The sequence below is a fragment of the Erpetoichthys calabaricus genome, chromosome 4 (assembly GCF_900747795.2).
Source record: "Erpetoichthys calabaricus chromosome 4, fErpCal1.3, whole genome shotgun sequence".
Lineage (NCBI taxonomy): Eukaryota > Metazoa > Chordata > Cladistia > Polypteriformes > Polypteridae > Erpetoichthys > Erpetoichthys calabaricus.
In genome coordinates this window covers 247,788,454-247,814,639 of record NC_041397.2, presented here as the reverse complement: position 1 = coordinate 247,814,639, position 26,186 = coordinate 247,788,454, and the positions used below count along the sequence as shown (strand labels likewise).

The following is a 26,186-nucleotide window of genomic DNA, read 5'->3' as shown; positions in this document are numbered from 1 at the left end:
TTCAGTAACTTAGAAAACGGACAGATCTGAAAAGAACATCAACTGGTCGACAGAATTTAGTTTTGTCGCTGGAATATCGTTACATTAGGTCTAGTTTAATATGGCAGCGTGTAAGACTTCAAAAATGGTAAAAGCCCGGTCATTAGCAGATAGAGTAGAAGTGTTAAAATGAATTGATAGCAAGGAAAGTCAAGTGTCTGTTGCCAAGCACTTTGGTGTTCATCCAAGTCAAATCTGTCGCATTGTGAAGCAACGGCAGCAGGTGATTGATGACTGGCAAAAAAACGCTAATCCTGACCGAAAAAGAAAACGGGCAGGAAAATCTGAGGATATTGAAGTTGCTTTGTTGAGTTGGTTCAGCCAAGCTAGAAGCAGACAGCTGCCAGTTAGCGGACCAATGTTGATTGAAAAAGACAATCAGCTTGCTGTTAGCTTTGGCACAGAGGGATTTAATGCTACAAATGGATGGCTGGAGTGCTGGAAGCAATGAAAAAACATCCAGTTTAAACAGCAACATGTGGAAAAGCAGGACGCTGATGAATTTGGTGCCAAGAGTTGGATAGTTGAAGTTCTTCCTGACATCATCAAAGAGTATGATGAATGTGATATCTTCAATGCTGATGAAACTGGGGTTTATTGGCATGCCATACCCGAGGGAACATTAATGTTTAAATACCATGAAGCTGCTGGTACTAAAGGGACAAAAGACAGACTGATGCTGCTAATGGCCTGTAATATGAATGGATCAGAAAAGTTGCCGCCACTGGTAATAGGGAAAACCAAAGAGCCAAGGTGCTTCAAAAACATCAAGAAGCTTCCTGTGGCATATGAGACAAATCGCAAAGCATGGATGCCCAGTGAAGTTTGGCTGCAGTGGCTGAAGAAGCTGGACAATTCAATGAGGTCCAAAAGGCGACAAATTGTTTTGCTGTGTGACAACTGTGCAGCACACAGTGGTGATATCAGACTGACAAACATCAAGCTCGTTTTTTATGCCGCCCAACACAACAAGCTTAACTCAGCCCATGGACCAAGGCAGAACAGCAAATTTCAAGCGAAATTACTGGTCCTTCATGCTTTGCCGTCTGATGGCTAACATGGATAAAGGTGACAATGAAATAATGAGAGCAATTGAGCTGGCCCGTAAGCTGATGCTACTTGACAGTTTGCACTTGCAGAAGAATGCATGGAGTCGTGTCAGTACGTTAACAATCATTAAATGCTGCAGACGAGCAAGCTTCATGAAAGCTGTGGAGGGAGATAGCACTATCCCAGTTACGGGTGCCTCAGCAGCAGTTGTGGACGATAGCAGCAGCGTGGAGCTACAGCTGCCTGATGGAATGCCAACTAATGACTTCAATCATTTCATTGAAAATCGACAGTAATGCTCCAACAGCAGATAAAACAGACGAAGAGACCTGCAAAACTCTGAAGACATCTACTACAGCCGCTAATCAACTAGAAGAGGAGAGACTGGACGTGGCCGACGTCAATGACATTCAGACTGCACCTGCCATGGCACTGACGTTCGCTAATGCAGTGAAGAGCTTGGATTTCATACAAGCCTACCTAGAGTCAACTGGCTGTGATTCGTACGAAACGTTTTATGCACTGTCCAGACAAATTTATGTCCGTCATCTGAACCAGGCACAGACAACGACAGATTATTTTCGTCGTGTGTGAACTAACACTGTGTAAACAACAACATTTGAAAATTAGTAGCTGTAGACCCGCAAGGCTGTATGTATAATACATGTACTGTAACCTAATTTGACTACATTAGACGATTAAACTATATTTGAGGCTGGTTAGTAACAATACATTGTGTTTACTCCTTAGCTCTAGGCACTGCAGTTAGGCACGTCCTTTATAAATAGGTGACCACAGTGAACGCAATACATGCATAAAGTTACTACCTAGCATGAAGCAAATGGCTCACAGTCTATTGTAAGCTAACTCCGCTTATTTGCAATCTCCGCTTATCTGCAATTGGGCCTTCAGCACCCAAACACTGCAGCTAAACGGATTGCACTGTATATATCACATATTAACATCATTAGATTAACTGTAAATAGTACTGAAAACGTAAGCACTTTTTTACTCAAGTATTTTCATCCATGACCTGACTTGCTTGAATAAAACAAGTGACTTGACTTCCTTTGCTTGAATGCAATTCTAATAATTTGAGACTTGAAACCTGAAGGACAGGACTTGAAGTTTAGTTGAGACAAGCATATGTAGGACGTTTCCCCCCTCATCTCTATTACATAGTACACAAAGTTTTACTTGTACGTTTTCCACAGACTAGTAATAAAAATACAGTAAGAACTGACAATATTCACAGATACTATAGTGTTGCACATCTAAATGAGGGAGTTAAAATGAAGGCCAGATTAATTACATTTAATGCAGCACTATACAAACCTTAGTAAATGAATATAAGCTTCACATTCACACAGTTGTGCATCCAATTTTCAATGCATTTTAGAACCAAAAAATTCATTTCAGATAAACAACCAGTAAAAAGTGCCAAGATGTGGTGATAACAAAAGGAAAAGAAATTTTGATGGTACAGGAGTGAAAAGGCTTCAAGCTCCAGTTACAAGTACTTATTGCTGTCCAAAACAGTGTTAAATTCCGGAATAGTGCACAAGCATAAGTAATATCAAAATCTTACCAAGATGTGTAAGGCAGCTTGAAAACAGTGTAAAGGCTGTTTTATAGGAATTCTATAATAAGTACAGTGATACCTTGAGATACGAATTTAATTCGTTCTGTGACCGAGCTCAGAAGTCAAATTGCTTGTATCTCAAATCAATTTTCCCCATTGAAATTAACTGAAATGATATTAATTCGTGCCAGCCCCCCCCCCCCCCAAAAAAACATTTTTTGTTAAATGTTTTCAACATAAGAAACATGTATTTATAATGAACAAATATTGTATACAAACAAAATAAAACCTAATACATAAAAGAGAATCTAAAGAAACAAACAGATGTTGGTGAAGCTGATTAGCGTATTGTAATGTTTTTTTCTTTCACTTCACTTGAAAATGATATCAGGTATTTATCTTAGCATTCTAAATTTTCAGAGAGCAGGAATATCATGAAGTGAATGTATTCTGTACAGCGATCGCTGCCTGCACCTCCTCTTAGTGCAAGAGGAAGTCAGTTTAAGAAGCATGTTGCAATTAACATGGCTCGGGGAACGTTTAACACAAAGCATTTAATGTGCTACATTAACTTATGACGGTGTTTGAGAAAATCTAATTAAACATTGATTTTTAGGATGAACTTTACGACATTCTACTTTAATGACAATTAGCTATGAGAATAAAGTGGAAATGATGACTTTAATCTTGATATAAACGGCGAGAGTAAAGTGGAAATGTCGAGAATAAAGTCAACAAGTCGACTTTATTCTCGACATACAGTTAGGTCCATAAATATTTGGACAGAGACAACTTTTTTCTAATTTTGGTTCTGTACATTACCACAATGAATTTTAAATGAAACAACTCAGCTACAGTTGAAGTGCAGACTTTCAGCTTTAATTCAGTGGGGTGAACAAAACGATTACATAAAAATGAGAGGCAACTAAAACAATTTTTTAACACAATCCCTTCATTTCAGGGGCTCAAAAGTAATTGAACAAACTAAATAACTAGAAATAAAATGTTCATTTCTAATACTTGGTTGTAAATCCTTTGCTGGCAATGACAGCCTGAAGTCTTGAACTCCTGGACATCACCAGATGCTGGGTTTCCTCCTTTTTAATGCTCTGCCAGGAATTTACTGCAGCGGCTTTCAGTTGCTGTTTGTTTGTGGGCCTCTCTGTCCAAAGTTTAGTCTTCAACAAGTGAGTATGTCTCTTAACACCTCACAATTCATTCGGCTGCTACTGTCCTGTGTCATATCAATAAACACTAGTGTCCCAGTGCCACTAGCAGCCATGCACGCCCAAGCCATCACACTGCCTCCACCGTGTTTTACAGATGATGTGGTAAGCTTCGGATAATGAGCTGTTCCAGGCCTTCTCCATACTTTTTTCTTGCCATCATTCTGGTAGATGTTGATCTTGGTTTCATCTGTCCAAAGAATGTTTTTCCAGAACTGTTCTGTCTTTTTTAGATGTTCTTCAGCAAAGTCCAATCTAGCCTTTCTATTCTTGAGACTTATGAGTGGCTTGCACCTTGCAATGCACCCTCTGTATTTACTTTCATGCAGTCTTCTCTTTATGGTAGACTTGGATATCGATACGCCTACCCCCTGGAGAGTGTTGTTCACTTGGTTGGCTGTTGTGAAGGGGTTTCTCTTCACCATGAAAATGATTCTGCGATCACCCACCACTGTTGTCTTCTGTGGATGTCCAGGTCTTTTTGCGTTGCTGAGTTGACCAGTGCTTGCTTTCTTTCTCAGGATGTACCAAACTGTAGATTTTGCCACTCGTAATATTGTAGCAATTTCTCGGATGGGTTTTTTTCTGTTTTCGCAGCTTAAGGATGGCTTCTTTCACCTGCATGGAGAGCTCCTTTGATCGCATGTTGTCTGTTCACAGCAAAATCTTCCACATGCAAGCACCACACCTCAAATCAACTCCAGGCCTTTTATCTGCTTAATTGATAATGACATAATGACGGACTTGCCCACATCTGCCCATGAAATAGCCTTTTGAGTCAATTGTCCAATTACTTTTGAGTCCCTGAAATGAAGGGATTGTGTTCAAAAAATGCTTTAGTTGCCTCACATTTTTATGCAATTGTTTTGTTCACCACACTGAATTAAAGCTGAAAGTCAGCACTTCAACTGCATCTGAGTTGTTTCATTTAAAATTCATTGTGGTAATGTACAGAATCAAAATTAGAAAAAAGTTGTCTCTGTCCAAATATTTATGGACCTAACTGTATAGTTTTTTTTTTTTATATATATATCATGAGATATATATATATATATATATATATATATATATATATATATATATATATATATATATATATATATATATATATATATATATATATATATATATATATATATATATATATATATATAAACGGTGTCCGTATTTTTTTTTTTCTTCACCGTGGCCCTAATACACTTCCATAGGGCTATACCACAAATAGCATTATAAATGCAAGTTGCAGTTTTATTATTTATGTATATAGCTTAGCTTGAAGCAAGGTCCATATTAATGCAATTTGCCTTAATGATGGTTCAGCTGGTAAAGATGTCATCACCAAGTTGCACTTGTTTTGTTTTATTTTATTTTATTATTATTTGGTGAATACTGTGTAATGCACCTGAGCTTGAAGTCTTGAAGTAATAGTATTATTATTACTGGAGGTTGCACTATTATTTATTTTATTGTTGTTATTTGTTTAAATATTATGCAGTTTAATGATGGTAAAGTTGTTTAAAAAGTCACTTTAATGTGTCAGTGGACAGAGATTGTTAACACTAACAGAAAGTGTAGTTGGTTTACAAAAAATATTTACTATTTATTCCTTTTCTATGACATGTTCAGTGCAATACAACTTTTGACAAGCACCTCTAAATGCCTCTTTGGATGGTTGAAAATATGTTGTCAAAATTTTAGTTTAAGTTGTTTGCAAAATTTGTTCAATAAAAAGGTTCTATATTTTGAATGCAACTGTCATGCAATGTGATTCCTTCTCTTCATTAGTGCCACCCCCTTGAAAACTATCACTTTATGGGGCCATGCAAACCTGGATTAATACTTGTGTGCACATTAAAATATTTTTTGTACAACGTACAATTCTCATGACAGTGGAATAGGATATTCTTAGCCAGTCTACTGCAGTAATTGCAGTGGAAAATGTGCTTTAACATCCATTCATGTATGGGGAAAAAAATACCGTTGAATACTGTGAAACCGGTATAATTTTGAAAAATACCGTGATATAGAATTTTGGTCATACTGCTAGGCACTAACAAGTCCTAAAGTATTCAAATAAATTTTAATATTATTCTAATATAATGCAGCACATGAGGCTCCACAAATTGACATTGTGATTTTGTATTTTGGATACTTTTTTGTACTTACGTTGTTAGAAGAAAGGCTCCTTCTGTACATCTATCCATTGCTTTTCTGGCTGCAGGTTTTGCTGCGAACTCTACAAATCCTTTACCAGTTGGTCTACCACGGTCATCAACTACTACAATTGCTCTTTCAACTGGACCAAATTGTGAAAATGCTTGTTCAAGCAACTCATTGGAAACGACTGGTGAAAGATTTTTGACAGTCAGAGCAGAGCCATGAGTTGCAAAACGAATACGTAATGGCCTGTTTTTCAGAATAGTTCCATCCAATTCTGCTTTAGCAATTTCTGCTAATGTCCTAGTCTCCTGTGGATTAAATCAAAATTAAGAAGTTAATATTTTAAGATTAATTTTCAAAAATGTGTTATTCTACAGGCATAGCAAGCATGATCTACTTTTTCCAGCAAGTTTAACTCCAAGTGTGGAGTGGTGGCTCTGAGGCTAAGGATCTGTGCTGGTATCCCGATGGTTGCCGGTTCGAATCCCCGTCACTGCCAAAAGAAATCCTACTCTGCGGGGCCCTTGAGCAAGGCCCTTAAAATTCAATTGCTCCAGGGGCGCTGTACTTTGGCTGACCCTGCGCTCTGACCCCAAGGGGTATACAAAAACTAACAAATTCCTAATACAAGAAATTGTATAAGGCGAAATAAAGAACAAAAAAGTAATACCAAGATTACAAATAGACTATAATAATATATATACCCAATGTAACAATAAAAAAGTATCACTTTCAACAAGGAATATAGAAAACATTAAATAGCAAACTAGTTGCTCTTTCATACAATTATTTCAAATTGAAGATTATGACTTTAAATATGTTCATTAATCCTTTTTTCAAATCTGCTTAATCAAAACGTATGAGTCTCAAGGGGTAGAAATATATCAAATATAACCAACACTGCTATGGTGAACACTTCAGAACTGAACACACTTCCCACTGGGATTTTACCAAAATTAGCAAGTTCAATCATGTTAAGTAAAAATTATTACTAACTTATTTCAAGAATCTTTAAAAATGCTGCTAGGCATTCAATACAAATAAAATTCTGCAGTGCTAATAAAGAAGGCTTAGGTATGTTTTTATGCAAAGACAGCCAAACGGCAAAGACTTCATTTCGCATTTCAATTTCCAGAAATACATAAATTTGTAAATTCACCAGCAATTTCCACTAATTTGTTCAAATACACTTATCTGGATTACCATGTAAATTACATTAATACATCATGAGAGATTACTTTCTAATGTGAAGTATTCTTTTTAAATACAGTACCTGTCATTGCATTTTAAAATGAAGTCCAAAGGGCACAAATTCAAACATAAAAACAACGGGCCAAAACCATACCCAATTCATTCATTTTTTAAGCCCAATTGATCAGCATCCCAATACTGCACAAATGTTGTTAAACAGCATATTCATGTTGTCTTTAGGGTGAGAATCTTTGAGGGATTCTGCCATTTTAAAAAGTCCGGCAGTGCTCCGCACATCATTGGCTGCCTCCCTCCACAGTAACCTTATAACCCTAAAAGACTTGTGTTTCTTTCAGCTCAAGAATGCTACAATGCATATTTTAATTGTTTCTAGAAGATGGCTAGATTTACCATCAAGTTCATATTTACACTCATGTGTTCAAGGTATAAAATTTCTTACATGCAGGTGTCCTCAGAATGGTAAAAGTAATGCAGTATTAACAAAAGGCACAGAAAAAAAAAAAAAAAAAAAAAAAAAAAAAACATTCATAGAAAGCAACTTATTATATACTGTATGTGAGTCGCCAGTTGCCCTGAGGATAGAAACAATCTCTGAAACTAATGGTGCAAGTTTGAAAGATCCTACAGTAATCCCTCGCTATATCGCGCTTCGCCTTTCGCGGCTTCACTCCATCGCGGATTTTATATGTAAGCATATTTAAATATATATCACGGATTTTTTGCTGGTTCGCGGATTTCTGCGGACAATGGGTCTTTTAATTTCTGGTACATGCTTCCTCAGTTGGTTTGCCCAGTTGATTTCATACAAGGGACGCTATTGGCAGATGGCTGAGAAGCTACCCAACTTACTTTTCTCTCTGTCTTGCGCTGACTTTCTCTGATCCTGACGTAGGGGGATTGAGCAGGGGGGCTGTTCGCACACCTAGACGATACGGACGCTCGTCTAAAAATGCTGAAAGATTATCTTCACGTTGCTATCTTTTGTGCAGCTGCTTCCTGAAACAACATGCTGCACGGTGCTTCGCATACTTAAAAGCTCGAAGGGCACGTATTGATTTTTGATTGAAAAACAAACTCTGTCTCTCTTTCTCTCTCTCTCTGCTCCTGACAGAGGGGGTGTGAGCTGCCGCCTTCAACAGCTTTGTGCCATGGTGCTTCGCATACTTAAAAGCCAAACAGCCCTATTGATTTGTTTGCTTTTCTCTATCTCTGTGATATGATCTGCTCCTGACGCACACTCCTTTGAAGAGGAAGATATGTTTGCATTCTTTTAATTGTGAGACGGAACTGTCATCTCTGTCTTGTCATGGAGCACAGTTTAAACTTTTGAAAAAGAGACAAATGTTTGTTTGCAGTGTTTGAATAACATTCCTGTCTCTCTACAACCTCCTGTGTTTCTGCGCAAATCTGTGACCCAAGCATGACAATATAAAAATAACCATATAAACATATGGTTTCTACTTCGCGGATTTTCTTATTTCGCGGGTGGCTCTGGAACGCAACCCCCGCGATGGAGGAGGGATTACTGTATACCATTTGTCAACAGCTAAGAGTGTGAAAGACGAAAGCATGAAACGGCGGATGCCTTTAGTATAATACTGTGCATGTTATAGATAACCCGAACACGAGGCAGATTAGTGCTATTAATGATTTGTGCCAACTATGATCTCATCCGGCGGCACGGTGGCGCAGTGGGTAGCGCTGCTGCCTCGCAGTTGGGAGACCTGGGTTCGCTTCCCGGGTCCTCCCTGCGTGGAGTTTGCATGTTCTCCCCGTGTCTGCGTGGGCTTCCTCCAGGCGCTCTGGTTTCCTCCCACAGTCCAAAGACATGCAGGTTAGGTGGATTGGCGATTCTAGATTGGCCCTAGTGTGTGCTTGGTGTTTGTGTGTGTCCTGCGGTGGGTTGGCACCCTGCCCGGGATTGGTTCCTGCCTTGTGCCCTGTGTTGGCTGGGATTGGCTCCAGCAGACCCCCGTGACCCTGTGTTTGGATTCAGCGGGTTGGAAAATGGATGGATGGATGGATGATCTCATCCTTTTAAGCGGAGCTACCATACGTAATGTCTCCAACAAGTATAAATTCCACAGTGCACTCAAATTAGTGAAAATGGAGAAATCCAAGTTTAATAATGTTTGACTAAGTAAAGGTGTTAGTGAGCCTTCTTAACATTTGCCAAAATTAGTTGTGCTGTCTTTTGTTACCAGTCAAAGTCTGAAGAAGTTATTGTAAACAGTTTGGAATCGGGGGTATGGAAGGGTAGGGTTGTGGATGTGCGCTGTGAGAAATGCTGGCCGAGTCTAAAATTAACAGAATGCCTACTCACCATAATGCGCCATTGGTTTTACTTCAAGTAACAAAGGCGGCTTCCTGGTGTTATCTATCACACTTGAAATGATAATACGAAAATATTTCTTCAGGTATACCAAGCATCCCCAGTGCACTCCTTAAAATAATTTAAGGTTATGATGGTCACTTCACTATGGCACTATCCTGTTTGGTTTTTAAGTTGACACTGCTATTTTGTTCTACAGTGGGTACGGAAAGTATTCAGACCCCCTTCAATTTTTCACTCTGTCATATTGCAGCCATTTGCTAAAATCATTTAAATTAATTTTTTCCCTCATTAATGTACACACAGCACCCCATATTGACAGACAAAAAAAAGAATTTTTGAAATTGTTGCAGATTTATTAAAAAAGAAAAATGAAATATCACATGGTCCTAAGTATTCAGACCCTTTGCTCAGTATTTAGTAGAAGCACCCTTTTGAGCTAATACAGCCATGAGTCTTCTTGGGAAAGACACAACAAGTTTTTCACACCTGGATTTGGGGATCCTCTACCATTCTTCCTTGCAGATCCTCTCCTGTTCTGTCAGGTTGGATGGTAAACGTTGGTGGACAGCCATTTTTAGGTCTCTCCAGAGATGCTCAATTGGGTTTAAGTCAGGGCTCTGGCTGGGCCATTCAAGAACAGTCACAGAGTTGTTGTGAAGCCACTCCTTCGTTATTTTAGCTGTGTGCTTAGGGTCATTGTCTTGTTGGAAGGTAAACCTTCGGCCCGGTCTGAGGTCCTTAGCACTCTGGAGAAGGTTTTTGTCCAGGATATCCCTGTACTTGGCCGCATTCATCTTTCCCTCGATTGCAACCAGTCGTCCTGTCCCTGCAGCTGAAAAACACCCCCACAGCATGATGCTGCCACCGCAATGCTTCACTGTGGGGACTGTATTGGACAAGTGATGAGCAGTGCCTGGTTGTCTCCACACATACCGCTTAGAATTAAGGCCAACTCCCTCATGGAGTTTGCTAAAAGACACCTGAAGGACTCTGAGATGGTGAGAAATAAGATTCTCTGGTCTGATGAGACCAAGATAGAACTTTTTGGCCTTAATTCTAAGCGGTATGTATAGAGACAACCAGGCACTGCTCATCACTTGTCCAATACAGTCCCCACAGTGAAGCATGGCGGTGGCAGCATCATGCTGTGGGGGTGTTTTTCAGCTGCAGGGACAGGACGAATGGTTGCAATCGAGGGAAAGATGAATGCGGCCAAGTACAGGGATATCCTGGACAAAAACCTTCTCCAGAGTGCTAAGGACCTCAGACTGGGCCGAAGGTTTACCTTCCAACAAGACAATGACCCTAAGAACACAGTTAAAATAACGAAGGAGTGGCTTCACAACAACTCTGTGACTGTTCTTGAATGGCCCAGCCAGAGCCCTGACTTAAACCCAATTGAGCATCTCTGGAGAGACCTAAAAATGGCTGTCCACCAACGTTTACCATCCAACCTGACAGAACAGGAGAGGATCTGCAAGGAGGAATGGCAGAGGATCCCCAAATCCAGGTGTGAAAAACTTGTTGCATCTTTCCCAAGAAGACTCATGGCTGTATTAGCTCAAAAGGGTGCTTCTACTAAATACTGAGCAAAGGGTCTGAATACTTAGGACCATGTGATATTTCAGTTTTTCTTTTTTAATAAATCTGCAACAATTTCAAAAATTCTTTTTTTTTGTCTGTCAATATGGGGTGCTGTGTGTACATTAATGAGGGAAAAAATTAATTTAAATGATTTTAGCAAATGGCTGCAATATGACAGAGTGAAAAATTGAAGGGGGTCTGAATACTTTCCGTACTCACTGTAGGTTGGCATGACCATTGTCATTTTGGTTATGCTAACTACGTTCGTTGGTAGTCTCATGATTGGACATCGCTCTTATGAATGACTTCATGATATACTCCTTATTCGAAATCAGCAAGTACTTCATCCTTTGATTCAGAAACCAAAATGTCTTTTGTATGTTAGTTAGGGGGCAGCACGGTGGCGCAGTGGGTAGCGCTGCTGCCTCGCAGTTGGTAGATCTGGGTTCGATTCCCAGGTCCTCCCTGCGTGGAGTTTGCATGTTCTCCCCGTGTCTGCGTGGGTTTCCTCCGGGCGCTCCGGTTTCCTCCCACAGTCCAAAGACATGCAGGTTAGGTGAATTGGCGATTCTAAATTGGCCCTAGTGTGTGCTTGGTGTGTGGGTGTGTTTGTGTGTGTCCTGCGGTGGGTTGGCACCCTGCCCGGGATTGTTTCCTGCCTTGTGCCCTGTGTTGGCTGGGATTGGCTCCTGCGGACCCCCGTGACCCTGTGTTCGGATTCAGCGGGTTGGGAAATGGATGGATGGATGGATGTTAGTTAGGGGAAAGTAAATGTAGGTGACACAAGGACCTTTCTTGCTACTCTAAACTCTGGTGTATTGGACTTTTGACAAGTGGTACCTTAGAATTGCATTTTGACACCTCCCTTAGTGTTAAGATAGTATTCCAACAAGACTAATGCTAAAACATTTAAATATTCCATTGTTTCTTTATGGGCGCCTTGTGTTCTCCTGTATCCCAAGAAAACTTGAGCCACCTGCTTCAGTCAAATCTGGTGATGTTTTCCCATCACAACACCTTGTTTGATCTCCACAGAATCATATCTATATGAATAAGAATAAACCGACGAGAAGTTGCAAGGGATTAAAGACAAGAGGGAAAAGAATGTGAAAGACTTAAAGAAGAAAATATACTGAACGGGTAAGCTGTGCTTATGGCAACTGCCATAACAAAATTAATGGAAACTGGAAATCTAATTCTATTTTCAACACTGGGACATGTTGTTACAATTTTGGTAGAAAGGAAATGATATGATTTGTAAAAAGTGATGAAGGATTCGCACTCACATGCAAGAGCAATTGGACTTGCCAGGCTGCCAGCAGAGCTACAACATGAATGTTCGGTGAGGGGAGAGTAGGGCCAGACTTCTCAATAGGAGAAGAAGGTACAGACTTTATCTACCTTCAATTATCACAGGAAATCTAAGTTCACTGGTGAATAAAATGAATGACCTCTCAGTGTTGTACTTCAGCCAAAAGGAATACAAACTCAGCAGTCTCTTGTGCTTCACCGAGACGTGGCTTACAGCTGAAACTCCATACTCCACAGTGGCACTGATGGATTTAAAATTGTGCAGGCAGAAAGAAGCAGGTGTGAAAGAAGCAAGAAGAAACTAAGCAGACTTGCTGTTTTTGTGAATGAAAATAAGTGCCATCTCACAACAAACAGTATATTTTGTAATCAGTAAATTCAATAATGACCATCGAAGTGCTTTCATCACAATTTCTGTGGACTTTAACCATGTTTCATTTTCCTCCACATTCCCAGATTTTTTTACCAGTTTGTTGACTGTCCAACAAGAGAAAACAGAACCCTGGACTTGGTAATATTAAAGAGGAAACAACTCTGTTGCTTTGCCACCTTTAGGCTAATTCAACCATAATTTGGTACAGCTCATATCTACATATAAACCCATTCTCCAGAGGCTGCCGGCCACCTCCAGGATCATGCAGAAATGGACAATGGATATCGAAGAGGATCTGAAGAGTGCTTTTGAAAACAATGAATGGGATATGCTTTGTAAGTCACTCGGCTAGGACATAGACAGACTGCCACTGTGACACAGACTGCATCAAGTTTTGTGTAAATAACACAGTCCCCACAAAAACATTGCACCGTTTTCTAAACAATATGCCATTGATCACAAAAGAACTGAAAGACCCTACTCAGTAAGAAGAAGGCGGCCTTGATGAGGGTAAAGTAAAAACTGAAGAAGCTCTTAGCACAAGTTACAACAAAACAGCATGAAGGAAGTGTGGAACGGAATGAAGACTATCACTGGCTACAAGCAGGCAGAGGAGAACATGGAGAGGAAGGGAACAAGAGCAGAGCTAATGAATGAACGGAACAAGTTCTTCAACAGGTTTGACTCACTCTTGTCAGTTCAGCCCACCCTCACACATGGTTAGCCTCTGTGAGAAGGATGAGGAGGTTCTGGAATCCCAACTACCATCTGCACCCTACACAATCTTCCCTACAAAGACATCACACCTGAGGTGTCCAGCACCCCTATACCCCCAGGAATGTGTGTCCCTGCTGATCAAGTGAGGAGAGAGCTGGGAAAACTTTGCATAAACACTGCTTCAGGGGCAGATGGAATCATCCCCAGAGTGCAGAAAGCATGTGCCAGTCAGCTCTGCTGGTTCTTCAGCACCTGTTCTTTCTTTCCCTGAATTTGCAGAAAGTTCCCCAGCTATGGAAAACATTGTGTGTGGTCCCAGTGCCAAATAAAGGATATTCCAGTGATCCCAAGGACTTCAGACCATTTGCTCTTACTTCATACATAATGAAGAACTTTGAAAGGCTGGTCCTAATACAGCTACAATCCCTAGCTTCAGAACATCTGGATCCTAAGCAGTTTGCCTATCAGACACATACAGATGTAGAGGATGCTCGCATCTACATGCTCCACAGAGCTTAATCCCACCTGGACGAAGTTAGGATAATGTTCGACATTTCCATTCTGCCACATCAACTGGGGGGAAAGATCAAGGCTTTGAATCTTGATGCCCCCTACATTCTCCTGGACCATGGACTACCTGACCAACAAACTAGCAGTTTGTGAGGTTGAGGGACAGTGTGTCAGAAATAGTGGTATGTAATACTGTGGATCACTTCAGCAAACTGTCCTATCTCACTTCCTGTTCACCCTGTACACAACAGACTTCCAGCACAATACCAGTGCTCACTATCTACAGAGGTTTTCAGATGATCGTTCATCATAGGCTGAATTAATAATCAACACAAGTCTGAGTACAGGAAACTTTTGGAGGATTTCATATCATGGTGTGAGGACAACAATTTGCAACTCAATTTCAGCAAGACAAAAGGAGCTGGTGGTGGACTTCAGTAATACCAAGGAGACTCAGACCTGTCACCATCCAGGGGTAGATATCACCATCCAGGGGTAGAACATGGGCGTGGTGTAGAGCTACAAATACCTGGGGGAAAAATAAACAACAAACTGGAAATGTTCTATCAGTCCAAAGTAGTCTGGAGTATGTGAATTTCCACTTGGGATTAATAAAGTAACTATCTAGTCAGGGGGTTGTTCCACACTGCAGTCTCCTGGAGAAACAACCTGCGCTCAAAAGCAGCACAACACCCGAATTAACCTATTAGGCAAGCATGCCACATCACTGGGTAAACCCTGAACACAATGGAAGCTGTTGTAGAAAAGAGGATGATTGCAAAATTGGATACCGTTATGAAAAATCCCCGCCATCCCCTGCAGGAGGTGCTCTCTTAGAGCACTTTTAGTCAAAGGCTCATTCTACCACGGTGTGCTAAGAAATGCCTCCGGTGGTCTTTTCTGCCCACTGCTATCAGGCAATTCAATGCTTTTCCCAGGGCAATTGTTAAGTTTATTTTAAAATTCCTTATTGAAATATATGCACAATATAAAATTTAATTATTCATTATTCTTATCTATGTATCGAGTGATTAATTGATTGATTGGCTATATTATCTGTCCTGTGAATATGTTCCATGTTTTTTATGTTTCTGCTGCTGTATGCATCTGTATTTCCCAATGGGACTAATAAAGGTTATCTAATCCAATACATACTTTCAGTAAGGGCTGTCAACGTTTTATAACACATTAAGTTGATTTGTTCAAGGCATTTGAATTAACCATTGTTTTGTGCTCACATCGTGGGTTCCTTGGGCTGTTCAAAAACTACAAATGTACAATATCACATCGTGGGTTCCTTGGTGGCATTTTTTAATGAGACTTTAGATTTACAGTGTAGAGTAGACCCCCGCAAAGTCGCCGTTCAGAGTTCGCGGCCTCAGTCATTCGCGGATTTTTCCTTAGAACCTATCTAATAATTGTTAGCAGAAACCGTAAATATCCTCCGCAATTTTAATGGCAATGCTGTACTGTAGAGAGAACAGGAAGTAACTGTAGAGGAAATGTGGCTTGGGATGGTGAAAGTAGCCAATAGCATTTGAAACTGCAACTCCCAGCAGTGGCTCCGATTGGTCTTCTGCCGAGGGTACTGGGGCTGTTGGGGTCAAAGGATGTCAGTGTGGCTTTTAAAAAGGGGGCCGGTGACCAAAAGCAAAAAAAAAAATACGTTTTTGTAATTTGTGTTTCAAGTTCCCGTCTCTCTCTGCCTGCCTTCTGTTGGGTTACCTGTACTTATTCATTTTGTCCTGGATCGTTTCTTGTTTGGCGTCTCGATTGTCTGCTGTCTGCCTGTGTACATGATGACTGTAAGTGGATTCATGGCCATCCTGCAAAGAAAGAAGCGCTCCTGAACCCGTCCACCCGTCTTCACCATTTCAGGAACTAGCGGTAGGACTATCTTTACATTCCCATTCAACGTGTGGATCTCTGGACTATCTATCTTCATCATTACATTTCATCTGTTGCTATTTTTCATGAATGTTTTTCATGATTTACTATGAGTTTTGTTGGTGCTTTGCTGTATTTAATGTGTAATCGCTGTAAGGGGAACAAGGGTTGTATCGTTGTTTTAATTTTTTTTCATTTGTTTTCATTACATTCTTAATTTGCTGTTTGATTACCGGTTTGCTTAGTTTTTGTCTCCGTTTGTGAGTGCGTGCGGGTCGGTCCAAGGCTGGGTGCGTCCCTGGAATGCCCCCCATAAAAATAAATAAATCACCGTCAAGAATCTTAGCGGCACCGGACCGCTACAGCATTATTCATTTCTCCTTGCTGTTGATTGACTGTGATGCATCTCCAGCTGAAGGTTCTTGTGTTTTCTGTTTTGTTCCTCTTAACCCTTATACCACCACAAGCAGCTATAGTCGTTTCCCAGTGCCATTTGCAAGCACGCAGGAGCTGATCAAGCAGTGCCATACATTCATTGAGCAAAATCCCTCTTAAAAAATGCTGATAGAATACTTTCACATTGCTCCCTTACTTGTGGCTTCTCTGTCACGTGATACGTTTCTCGCGCAACGCTACGCATACTTAAAAGCCTGAACCACGCCCATCCTTTTTGGCTGATTGCTTTGTTTCTCTCTCCTCCCCCAGACATCCTCTGCTCCTGTTGTGCTCCCCTATGATGTTTGCCTATTCTTTTAATCAATAACTAACTGCATACTGAGCTCATTTTACTTCTGAAAGAGACATGTTTGTTTGAAGTGTTTGAATAAAGTTCCGGTCTCTACAATCTCCTGTGTTTCTGTACAATTCTGTGACCCAAGAGTGACACCCTGCTGCCTCACTGTCCCTGGGATTGCGCCGCTGCACTAGACTAGCCTGCAAGCATCAGCGTTTACCTCTGTGTGCTTGCGTGCTGCCAGTTCAAGCACAGGTGGTTCGGTGAATTACTTAATTTCATCCATGGCATCAGTTGCATCTTGTACATATTGTTCCAGTAGTTTTTTTAAATAGTTTTTATAGTTCATTAGCAGTGTGTAAAATGATCAGTGTTGCAGTAATTGTGATGCTCTTTGCATGAAAAAATGTGTTTTATTAAAATTTCACATTTTCTTTGTGAATTGTGACGTTTACTTAAAAGCGCAGCAAAAAAGTATTTGGCGTCCAGGGATGCATTAAACCCCAAGTATGTGGCAGTTTAAGGGTTAAAGCCCCAAGATGCCACCCTGAATCTTCTAAGGCTTCTGGCAATGAAAACGCGCTTGCATGAATTACAGTACTGTACATAAAGTGGTAACATCTGTATTTTACATTCTAGCACTGAGGGAGACACAGCAATACAGTATACAGGTTTACCTTAACATTCTTGTTTTAGTTAATGTATTAAGCGGAGTTTGAAATTAAATTAAAGTGCTTTGGGGGCATATTTAGGGTTTAAAGTATAAAAATAGGCATTTTTTTTAACCACATCCAAAATTTGCGGGTGCTCTAGGAACATAACCCCCTCAAATTTTGGGGGTGTATTGTACTGCATTACTTTTTCCCCAAACAATCTTGTTGCAACTGTATTTCACTGCTTTATCTAAACATTTCCTCCACAATGCCTATTAAACTGTCTGGCCTGTATTTATTGTATGTGACTTGTGTTTGTAACATGAAATGAAATAAAGGCATTGTTAACTAAATTAATTCTTATGGTTTTCAATGTTTTGCTTTGATTAATCTAAAACCCTACACTGCGACAGCAGCTGGACATGGGCATCTGACATCTCTACCCAACTGCAATCAGACTCATGAGCAATCAGTAACCTTGTGTCACCTCCACTGCTACCTGCACATATATTTCTGCCACGGTCTCTATTTATTCCTAGGATTCTGGTTTTATTTACTTATTTATATTAATTTATTGTTTTTTTTTGTCTATGTTCACTGTCTGCAGGGCACACGCAAGCAAGCATTTCATTGCACATGGTACTTGTACTCATGACAATAAAATAAAGAAGTGAAATTGAAATAAAGTACCATTTGAAAAGAATGGCATCAATTTCAACCCAGTCTTTGAACTGGTATACTCCGAAGAGTCACTGGAGAGTATAGACCAGTGGTCTTAAACACGTCGCTCGTGAGCTACCAGTAGCTTGGAACCCCTTCCCAAGTAGCTCACCAAAGGGTTAATGAATCCTACATAAATTAGAAAACTTGATTAGTCAAATTAGGGGTGGGCGATCTTTCCAAAAAATTATATCACGATCCTTTTAACACAAAATCACGATCTACAATCTGAATTCCAATCTCTCTTTTAAATGTGGCATACACTTAAGGGAATATCCGAACTCAAACTCATCAAGACTTAAGCAACACTTTATTTTAAATATCAAACAAAGTTGAATTCAATTGTTCTCTTGTTCGCTAGCTAAGCGGAGTTAAGGAACACAGCCCGAAGCTGGCGAGTGAGTGAGGAGAACCCTCCCCCTAGACTGCGTGTTTCTTGGATTCGCGCAAATAAATCAGTACCGCAAGCAAACTATGATAAATAGCGAAATGAGAGAAGTCGCAAAATCAATCGGAATGTTCAAAGCTATTTACAGAAAAAACCTGATCTAAATCTGTTAAGTAGTTCTCTCGTGAAAAGCAAACAGACATACAGACAGACAGTATGACATTGGATTTTATATATTATATATTAGTAAACCTTCAAAGTAATGTGCAGTTAAAGTATCAACAGCATTCTCAGCATTTCTGGAGCTTAGCAGAGCCAGATAACGATAAGAATATTCACCAAGCAGTTCTGAACATGTCTGCTTTGTTTGGGTCTACATACCTCTGCGAGTCTGCCTTTTCTGACATGAATGTCATGAAATCAAAGTTCTAAAAAAGACTGACAGATGAACATTTAAATGACTCCATAAGAGACTGATGAAGATCATCACACCATGAACTAAAGAAGACAACACAATGGAGAGCACAACTTGGCAGCCATATTGAGGTAGGCAATGCAGCCTGTTCTGAAGAAAGCTGAATGATGCTTTAACTAGAGACATTTTTAAGTAACTAACAAGTCTGTGTGCCACCTGAAACTACACATCACCATTTAATCAGGCTGTATGGTTGCCAATATTCAAATGTTCTTTGCATATTGTTATTTATGAATATTATCAATAATACATTATTTTATGTGTAACTTAACTCCTGCTTGTCTTTTTACTACACCTAATTGCATATAGATATAGAAGGGAAGGTGGGAATAAGTTATATACTATAATACCTTATAAACAGTGGTAAGTCTGAGATTAGGCATTCTGACAAAGGCTACATATTAATAATACAATAGGAGAAAAGTACAGCAATATATTACTCTACCAAGACAAAACATCTGTGTATTTGTAATTGACAGCATTCATGTTTTAACTGAATAGTGAGAGATACACTAGAAAATGCATACAGACATACAAAATGCACTTGCAGGTAAACTAAATATTTTTTTGTGATGTTTTAATGCAAAATGTGAGCTGTGGACACCAACATTTTCAAAATGTTCAGGCAAAACAAGCTTATTCGGTTCGTTTGGGTTGAAATAAGCTATGAGAATAAACATTACAAAACATGAGTAGCTCTCTACCATTTTTATTTTGTAAAAGTAGCTTTCAGGGGAAAAAAGGTTGGAGACCCCTGGTATAGACGCTAACATCCAGGAACTGGAATGTCATTTACAGCATGAATACAGGAAGGACGACAAAGAAAGACTGCTACCTCTGCAGCACCACCGTCGCTTGTCCATCTGCTAAGTTCCACTAGCCTTGATACACAGTTGCCAGTGGAGTTTTGCATTTATGGTTCTGGGGGGAAGAGAGTGGTAAAACTATACAGACAAAGGACTGGTCAAATGGTAGAGGTTTTAAAGATCAGCTGAGAAGGGGGAAAATCTCAAAGCTCCGATTTGCACCTGAAACTCCATTTGCAGCATCAGTTTGAAGGAAAACCACCAAGAAATAATGTGGAGGCACATACAGTGCATCTGGAAAGTATTCACAGCGCATCACTTTTTCCACATTTTGCTATGTTACAGCCTTATTCCAAAATGGATTAAATTCATTTTTTCCCCCTCAGAATTCTACACACAACACCCCATAATGACAACGTGAAAACAGTTTGAGGTTTTTGCAAACTTATTAAAAATAAAAAAACTGAGAAATCACATGTACATAAGTATTCACAGCCTTTGCTCAATACTTTGTCGATGCACCTTTGGCAGCAATGACAGCCTCAAGTCTTTTTGAATATGATGCCACAAGCTTGGCACACCTATCCTTGGCCAGTTTTGCCCATTCCTCTTTGCAGCACCTCTCAAGCTCCATCAGGTTGGATGGGAAGCGTCGTTGCACAGCCATTTTAAGATCTCTCCAGAGACGTTCAATCAGATTCAAGTCTGGGCTCTGGCTGGGCCACTCAAGGACATTAAAAGTTGTTCAGAAGCCACTCCTTTGATATCTTGGCTGTTTGCTTAGGGTCGTTGTCCTGCTGAAAGATGAACCGTCGTCCCAGTCTGAGGTCAAGAGCGATCTAGAGCAGGTTTTCATCCAGGATGTGTCTGTACATTGCTGCAGTCATCTTTCCCTTTATCCTGACTAGTCTCCCAGTTCATGCCACTGAAAAACATCCCCACAACATGATGCTACCACCACCATGCTTCACTGTAGGGATGGTGCCAGGTTTCCTCCAAACGTGATGCCTGGCATTCACACCAAAGAGTTCAATCTTTGTCTCATCAGACCAGAGAATTTTCTTTCTCATGGTCTGAGAGTCCTTCAGGTGCCTTTTGGCAAACTCCAGGTGGGCTGCCATGTGCCTTTTACTAAGGAGTGGCTTCCATCTGGCCACTCTACCATACAGGCCTGATTGGTGGATTGCTGCAGAGATGGTTGTCCTTCTGGAAGGTTCTCCTCTCTCCACAGAGGACCTCTGGAGCTCTGACAGAGTGACCATCGGGTTCTTGGTCACCTCCCTGACTAAGGCCCTTCTCCCCCGATCACTCAGTTTAGATGGCTGGCCAGCTCTAGGAAGAGTCCTGGTGGTTTCGAACTTCTTCCACTTACGGATAATGGAGGCCACTGTGCTCATTGGGACCTTCAAAGCAGCAAAAATTTTTCTGTAACCTTCCCCAAATTTGTGCCTCGAGACAATCCTGTCTCGGAGGTCTACAGACAATTCCTTTCACTTCATGCTTGGTTTGTGCTCTGACATGAACTGTCAACTGTGAGACCTTATATAGACAGGTGTGTGCCTTTCCAAATCATGTCCAATCAACTGAATTTACCACAGGTGGACTCCAATTAAGCTGCAGAAACATCTCAAGGATGATCAGGGGAAACAGGATGCACCTGAGCTCAATTTTGAGCTTCATGGCAAAGGCTGTGAATACTTATGTACATGTGCTTTCTCAGTTTTTTTTATTTTAATAAAATTTACAAAAACCTCAAGTAAACTTTTTTCACGTTGTCATTATGGGGTGTTGTGTGTAGAATTCTGAGGAAAAAAATGAATTTAATCCATTTTGGAATAAGGCTGTAACATAACAAAATGTGGAAAAAGTGATGCACTGTGAATACTTTCCGGATGCACTGTATAATGGACAGAGAATTACACAAGTGCTGTGCTTAATATCGCCATTGCAGCACATCCCAGCACAGCATTGAACATCTGTTGTGCCATCTGACAGTGAAAAGCTCAGAAACCATACTGATGTACCTCTGTCACTGGCCACATGGTTGCAACAGAAGGAAAGATCACCCCACCATTTCAAATAGTTGGAAGCGCATGCTGGGGAGAGTGACTTTGAAGGGAAGGTTATGTAACAGTATTGACACGTTGCAACAGCCTTAGGATATAAGTCACCATCATTTTCATATGGCATTCCACCATGCAAAATAGCATGTTTAAAGTCAGCTGCAAAAGAACCTATAAAAATGTAAAGCCTGCAAAGGCATAAATTAATTCCATTTAGTGTATTAACAGAAAACAGTTCTTTTAAGAATAGATAACAACTATCCAAAAGAGTGACAAAAAAAGCAGAGAATCAGCTGGCACTCTGTTCCAGTACAACAGTATGAAATACTTCTTTTTTTTTACTTTTTAAGTAGCTTACAGGAATAAACAATGAATATCCTCCCCCTTTTTAAAGATGGAACAAAACTTTAATGAGTGCTGGGGATGAAAAAGGCAAAACAGTGGGATAAAATACCAAATTTTTTACAGCCAAGATAAATGTTAAACTTTGTGTCCAGTCATCATAATTGCTTGACATTATTAACATAACATGTTTTGGTATTGGACTAAAACCATTTTTGGCTAACAGAATCTGAACCCTTCTGACTACAAAAAAAATCGTGAGTGGTCTATTTCTCCTATACTCAGATATGGGGATGGATATTTGGGGAGTAAACTATTTCTATATGTATATTAAAGAACCATCTACAACAAATCAAATTAAAAATACATTGAACAATTATTATAAAGTTGAATAAATCAGACTCTGCAGCTGCATGAATAAAAGGTAGTTAGCAGAAATAGCCCAAAAGTTGATAGAAATCCACGTTTTGTACCATACTTGTATGCAAAATTTTGTTAACCTAACTGAACGCATACTCAAGTTATCGTGTTTACACACACACACACAATTCCAAACCTTTAGACTCAGGGAGGTCTAAAATGTCGAGATTTATCAAAATCTCTAAAGTGTATTTTTGGAGAATTCCAATACTCTTCCTATACGAGAAAGTTAAAACACTGACATATAATACCCTGCACTGTAACAAGATATGTCTAGCTAAGGCCGAGTTAGACACATTTGGACTGGCTTGGCAAGGTATTACACAATCACCAAGCAAACATATTTGTCTTAACCATGGTCAGCCAAAAACGCGAACCCATACGCAAGAGTATTCTGAATGACTGGTTACCTGTCTAGAGTTAGCTTTCCTGCAGCTAATTAAAGATGCTCTCACAGGTACTGGCTACCGGTGACCCAGCATTGTATACAATTATAGTTACATGGCGCGTTTTAAAATAGATTATCAGAAATGTCGATTTCATGAAATACATGTTAATTAGCTAATGCTAAAAAAATTGCAGGACATTTAACGTAGGAGCCAAATATGAGGAAAGCATAAAATACGAACACAATTTCTTAGTAAATAAAACGCCTACTAATATTGAAGAAAAACTAAACAGTAATGTATTCACCTAGAATATGAATCACTGGAAAAATATGAAAATGACTGATTACAGAAAACATTTTAAAATAAATAATATTCGACTGCAATCTGTAGATTATCGATTTTTAGTTAACTACTACGCAGATATAAGTATATAATTATGTTCGTTATATAAACATTTTATAACTGACAGGAACTAATTGGGTTTTGATAACGAAAGGAGGGAAAGTGTGTTTGCTCTTTAGTGAGTACAGTGTGGTGTAGGAGTTACGACTTGACCTTCAAACCCCGAGGTTGTGGGTTCAAATCCGGCTACTGAGACTGCGTGAGAAAGCCATTTCACCTGCCGGGGAGTGGAAGAAACGTAAGCAATAGTACCTCAGATGTCACGAGTTGCCTGGAGTAAAAGTGTCAGCCTAAAAAGTACATTTAATGTATATAGTTCATGATGCAATGCGCTCACCAGTCTTATGAAGCCAAATCCACGATCTCTGTTGATAAACACCTCGTTTGCCTCTCCGTATTTGGCAAACAGCTTCTTGAAATCGTCTTCTGTTATGTCGGTGGGCAAATTACCCACAAACAAACGACAGCGTTGTGTAAAGGTCTTCTCACCGGGCTTCCTGAAATTTTTTAAATCCAAAGTAAGCCCGATACATTCCCTATCGCCGGTTTCACCGCCAGTCGCCATTATTTCCTCCATGTTTGGATGAGCCAGGTCCTGATCCTGCAGCTTTGCTTGCTCGGACGTCTCGAACTCACGCTTTGAACCTTTCATATTTGAAGGGCCTGAATTATTTTGAATTTTAACCTGCTTTAAATTTCGATTTGCCATTATAAGAATAAGCAAAGAAAACGCGATACGGTAGGAATTCCTGTAACTTTCACAACGAAAGGATTTTCTAAAAGAATCTGCTCGCTTCTCAAGATGGCTACCACAGAACACCGTTTTACTGCAGCAAGTGTGACGTGAACGCCCCTCCTCCGATGGCATATGGGTGGTGCTTTTGAGGCAGCGCGGGCTAAGATCATGTGACTTGTTTCGTTTACATATGGCGTCTTCAGGTACAGTACGGTGGGTTATAGGGGAATTGCATGGCACTAATTCTGCACGATTTTCGTTAAGTTAAAAAAAAAAAAGGGTTACGGCGGTAATTCCAAAATAAGTTTCATACATGAAATTCAAGACTAACCCAACTTACATTTGGACCTTTTTTTCAACATGGTTAAACGAATCAATTGGTAACGTAGATGATGTTGCATATTTGGTTGATTGAAGTTTTATTGTCAATATAACTAAAACTTAACGTTGAATTTACAAACATATATGATTGAATGTATTAATTTAGAAATATAACTGTTATGCAAAGTAATACTTTAAGTTATGCAAAATATCTTAATACAAATGTTGATCTTAATTTATTTGGGTGTAAATATTAGATTCTAAAAACAAGCTTTATGTCTTGTACGAGGGGTGTTCAATTATAAACAGGAATCTTCAAGCTCTGTTCTTATAAAGAGTGCAAGGTAGACCTGACTCATTGGATAAACACATGCATGTTTGAATTTATCGTTAGTAGTGCTAGCTGCTATTTCCCCCTTCCTGTCAGTTGTGTCAACGCGTCGGAACAGAAAGTACACAATAGTGGTGTGCTGCAAATTATTATTACATTTTTGACAAATGAAGAAGTTATTCCATCTCATCAGGATGAGTGTCTCTCTCTCAGTCTAGTGTATGATTGATGCAAATCATTCAGAGAGGGACTATCTTCTCTTTGGTCCACTTAAGGAATTTTTAGGAGGGAAGAAATTCAAGTCGAACGAGGAGGTTACTGACGCTGTGCAAGAATGGGTCAACATGCAGTCAAAAGACTTGTACTCTTGGGATTAAGAAGCTTCCTGAGCGCTGGAACAAGGGTATTGCAGTTGCCGAAGACTACACAGAAAAATAGTGCTTAAGTCGTTTAATTTTATTCAATAAATAAAGTGTAGCTCATAAATTCCTGTTTATATTTGAAAGCCCCTCGTAATACAGGGTTTGGGTTACATCAGAAGGAAATGAAAGTTATCTTGTATGTATTAATTAATCAATAGAAAAGCTAAACATATGCACTTTGTGCATTTAATGTTGTCATTTTTAATGTTACATATTTTGTTTTATTTGTTTAAAGCAATTAAAATAACTTTGAGAAGAATATTTTAAGCTGGTTTATGGGAAGGTTTATATTGTCATTGACCTATGCAAATAGATGACATAATAAAAAACTGACGTCTTCATTATTTTTTGTTTTACTGTTTAATATATGATCACAATACAAAAATAAACTGAACTGAACTTTAAGTACAATATCAACATTAGTTGCACCTTATTTATTTAGAAGATTTATATATCTAAAGCAGTTTTCGAATCAGAAGTGTACAGACAGATACAAACCTGAAAGAACCATTCACTTGCTAAATCACAGCATAATGTGGCAATAAATTAAACTGACAAAATATATCACAAGGTAAAATGAGAATGAAACTGTATTTAAATTATTAAAATAATGATTGAATTTAAAAATGTTATATATAAATATGCAATCTGCTTTTGAAAATAACATTGCCAAAGCAAGTCTAGAATATATTACACAGCTAAAAGTCAGGCAATTATTTCTCAGTAAAATGTAAAAGACCAAGCTAAATAATTATCATTTCTGTTGTTATGTGATATCTACATAGAACATGTATATTAAATACTAAAATTAAATGTATTAATTGTAAAAATCACAAACCTTAGAAATGAAGAAATGCAGAGTAACATGTGTGACATTTAATTTTTTATTTTACAAGAAATGTCCTAATTGGATGAATCAAGACACAGATAAAATTTAAGACCAAAAATATAATTTGGTAAAATAGAAAAAACCTGAAAAGGAGCAAACCAAGAAACCTT

General features: G+C 39.3%; 1 protein-coding gene across 2 annotated transcripts in view; it reads right to left on the bottom strand.

The window, feature by feature from the left end:
- The window catches only part of pspc1 (paraspeckle component 1), a 177,448-nt gene extending 153,188 nt beyond the window's left edge, over positions 1–24,260 (bottom strand). For both annotated transcript variants that reach the window (XM_051926187.1, XM_028800573.2), the window contains exons 1-2: positions 23,715–24,260; positions 6,064–6,365 (exon numbers count right to left, since the gene is read on the bottom strand). In XM_051926187.1, coding sequence (XP_051782147.1) covers positions 6,064–6,365; positions 23,715–24,245 — 833 coding nt within the window. In that variant the 5' untranslated portion in view covers positions 24,246–24,260. The remainder of the gene's footprint in view (positions 1–6,063; positions 6,366–23,714) is intronic.
- Between the last annotated feature and the right edge of the window lie 1,926 nt (positions 24,261–26,186).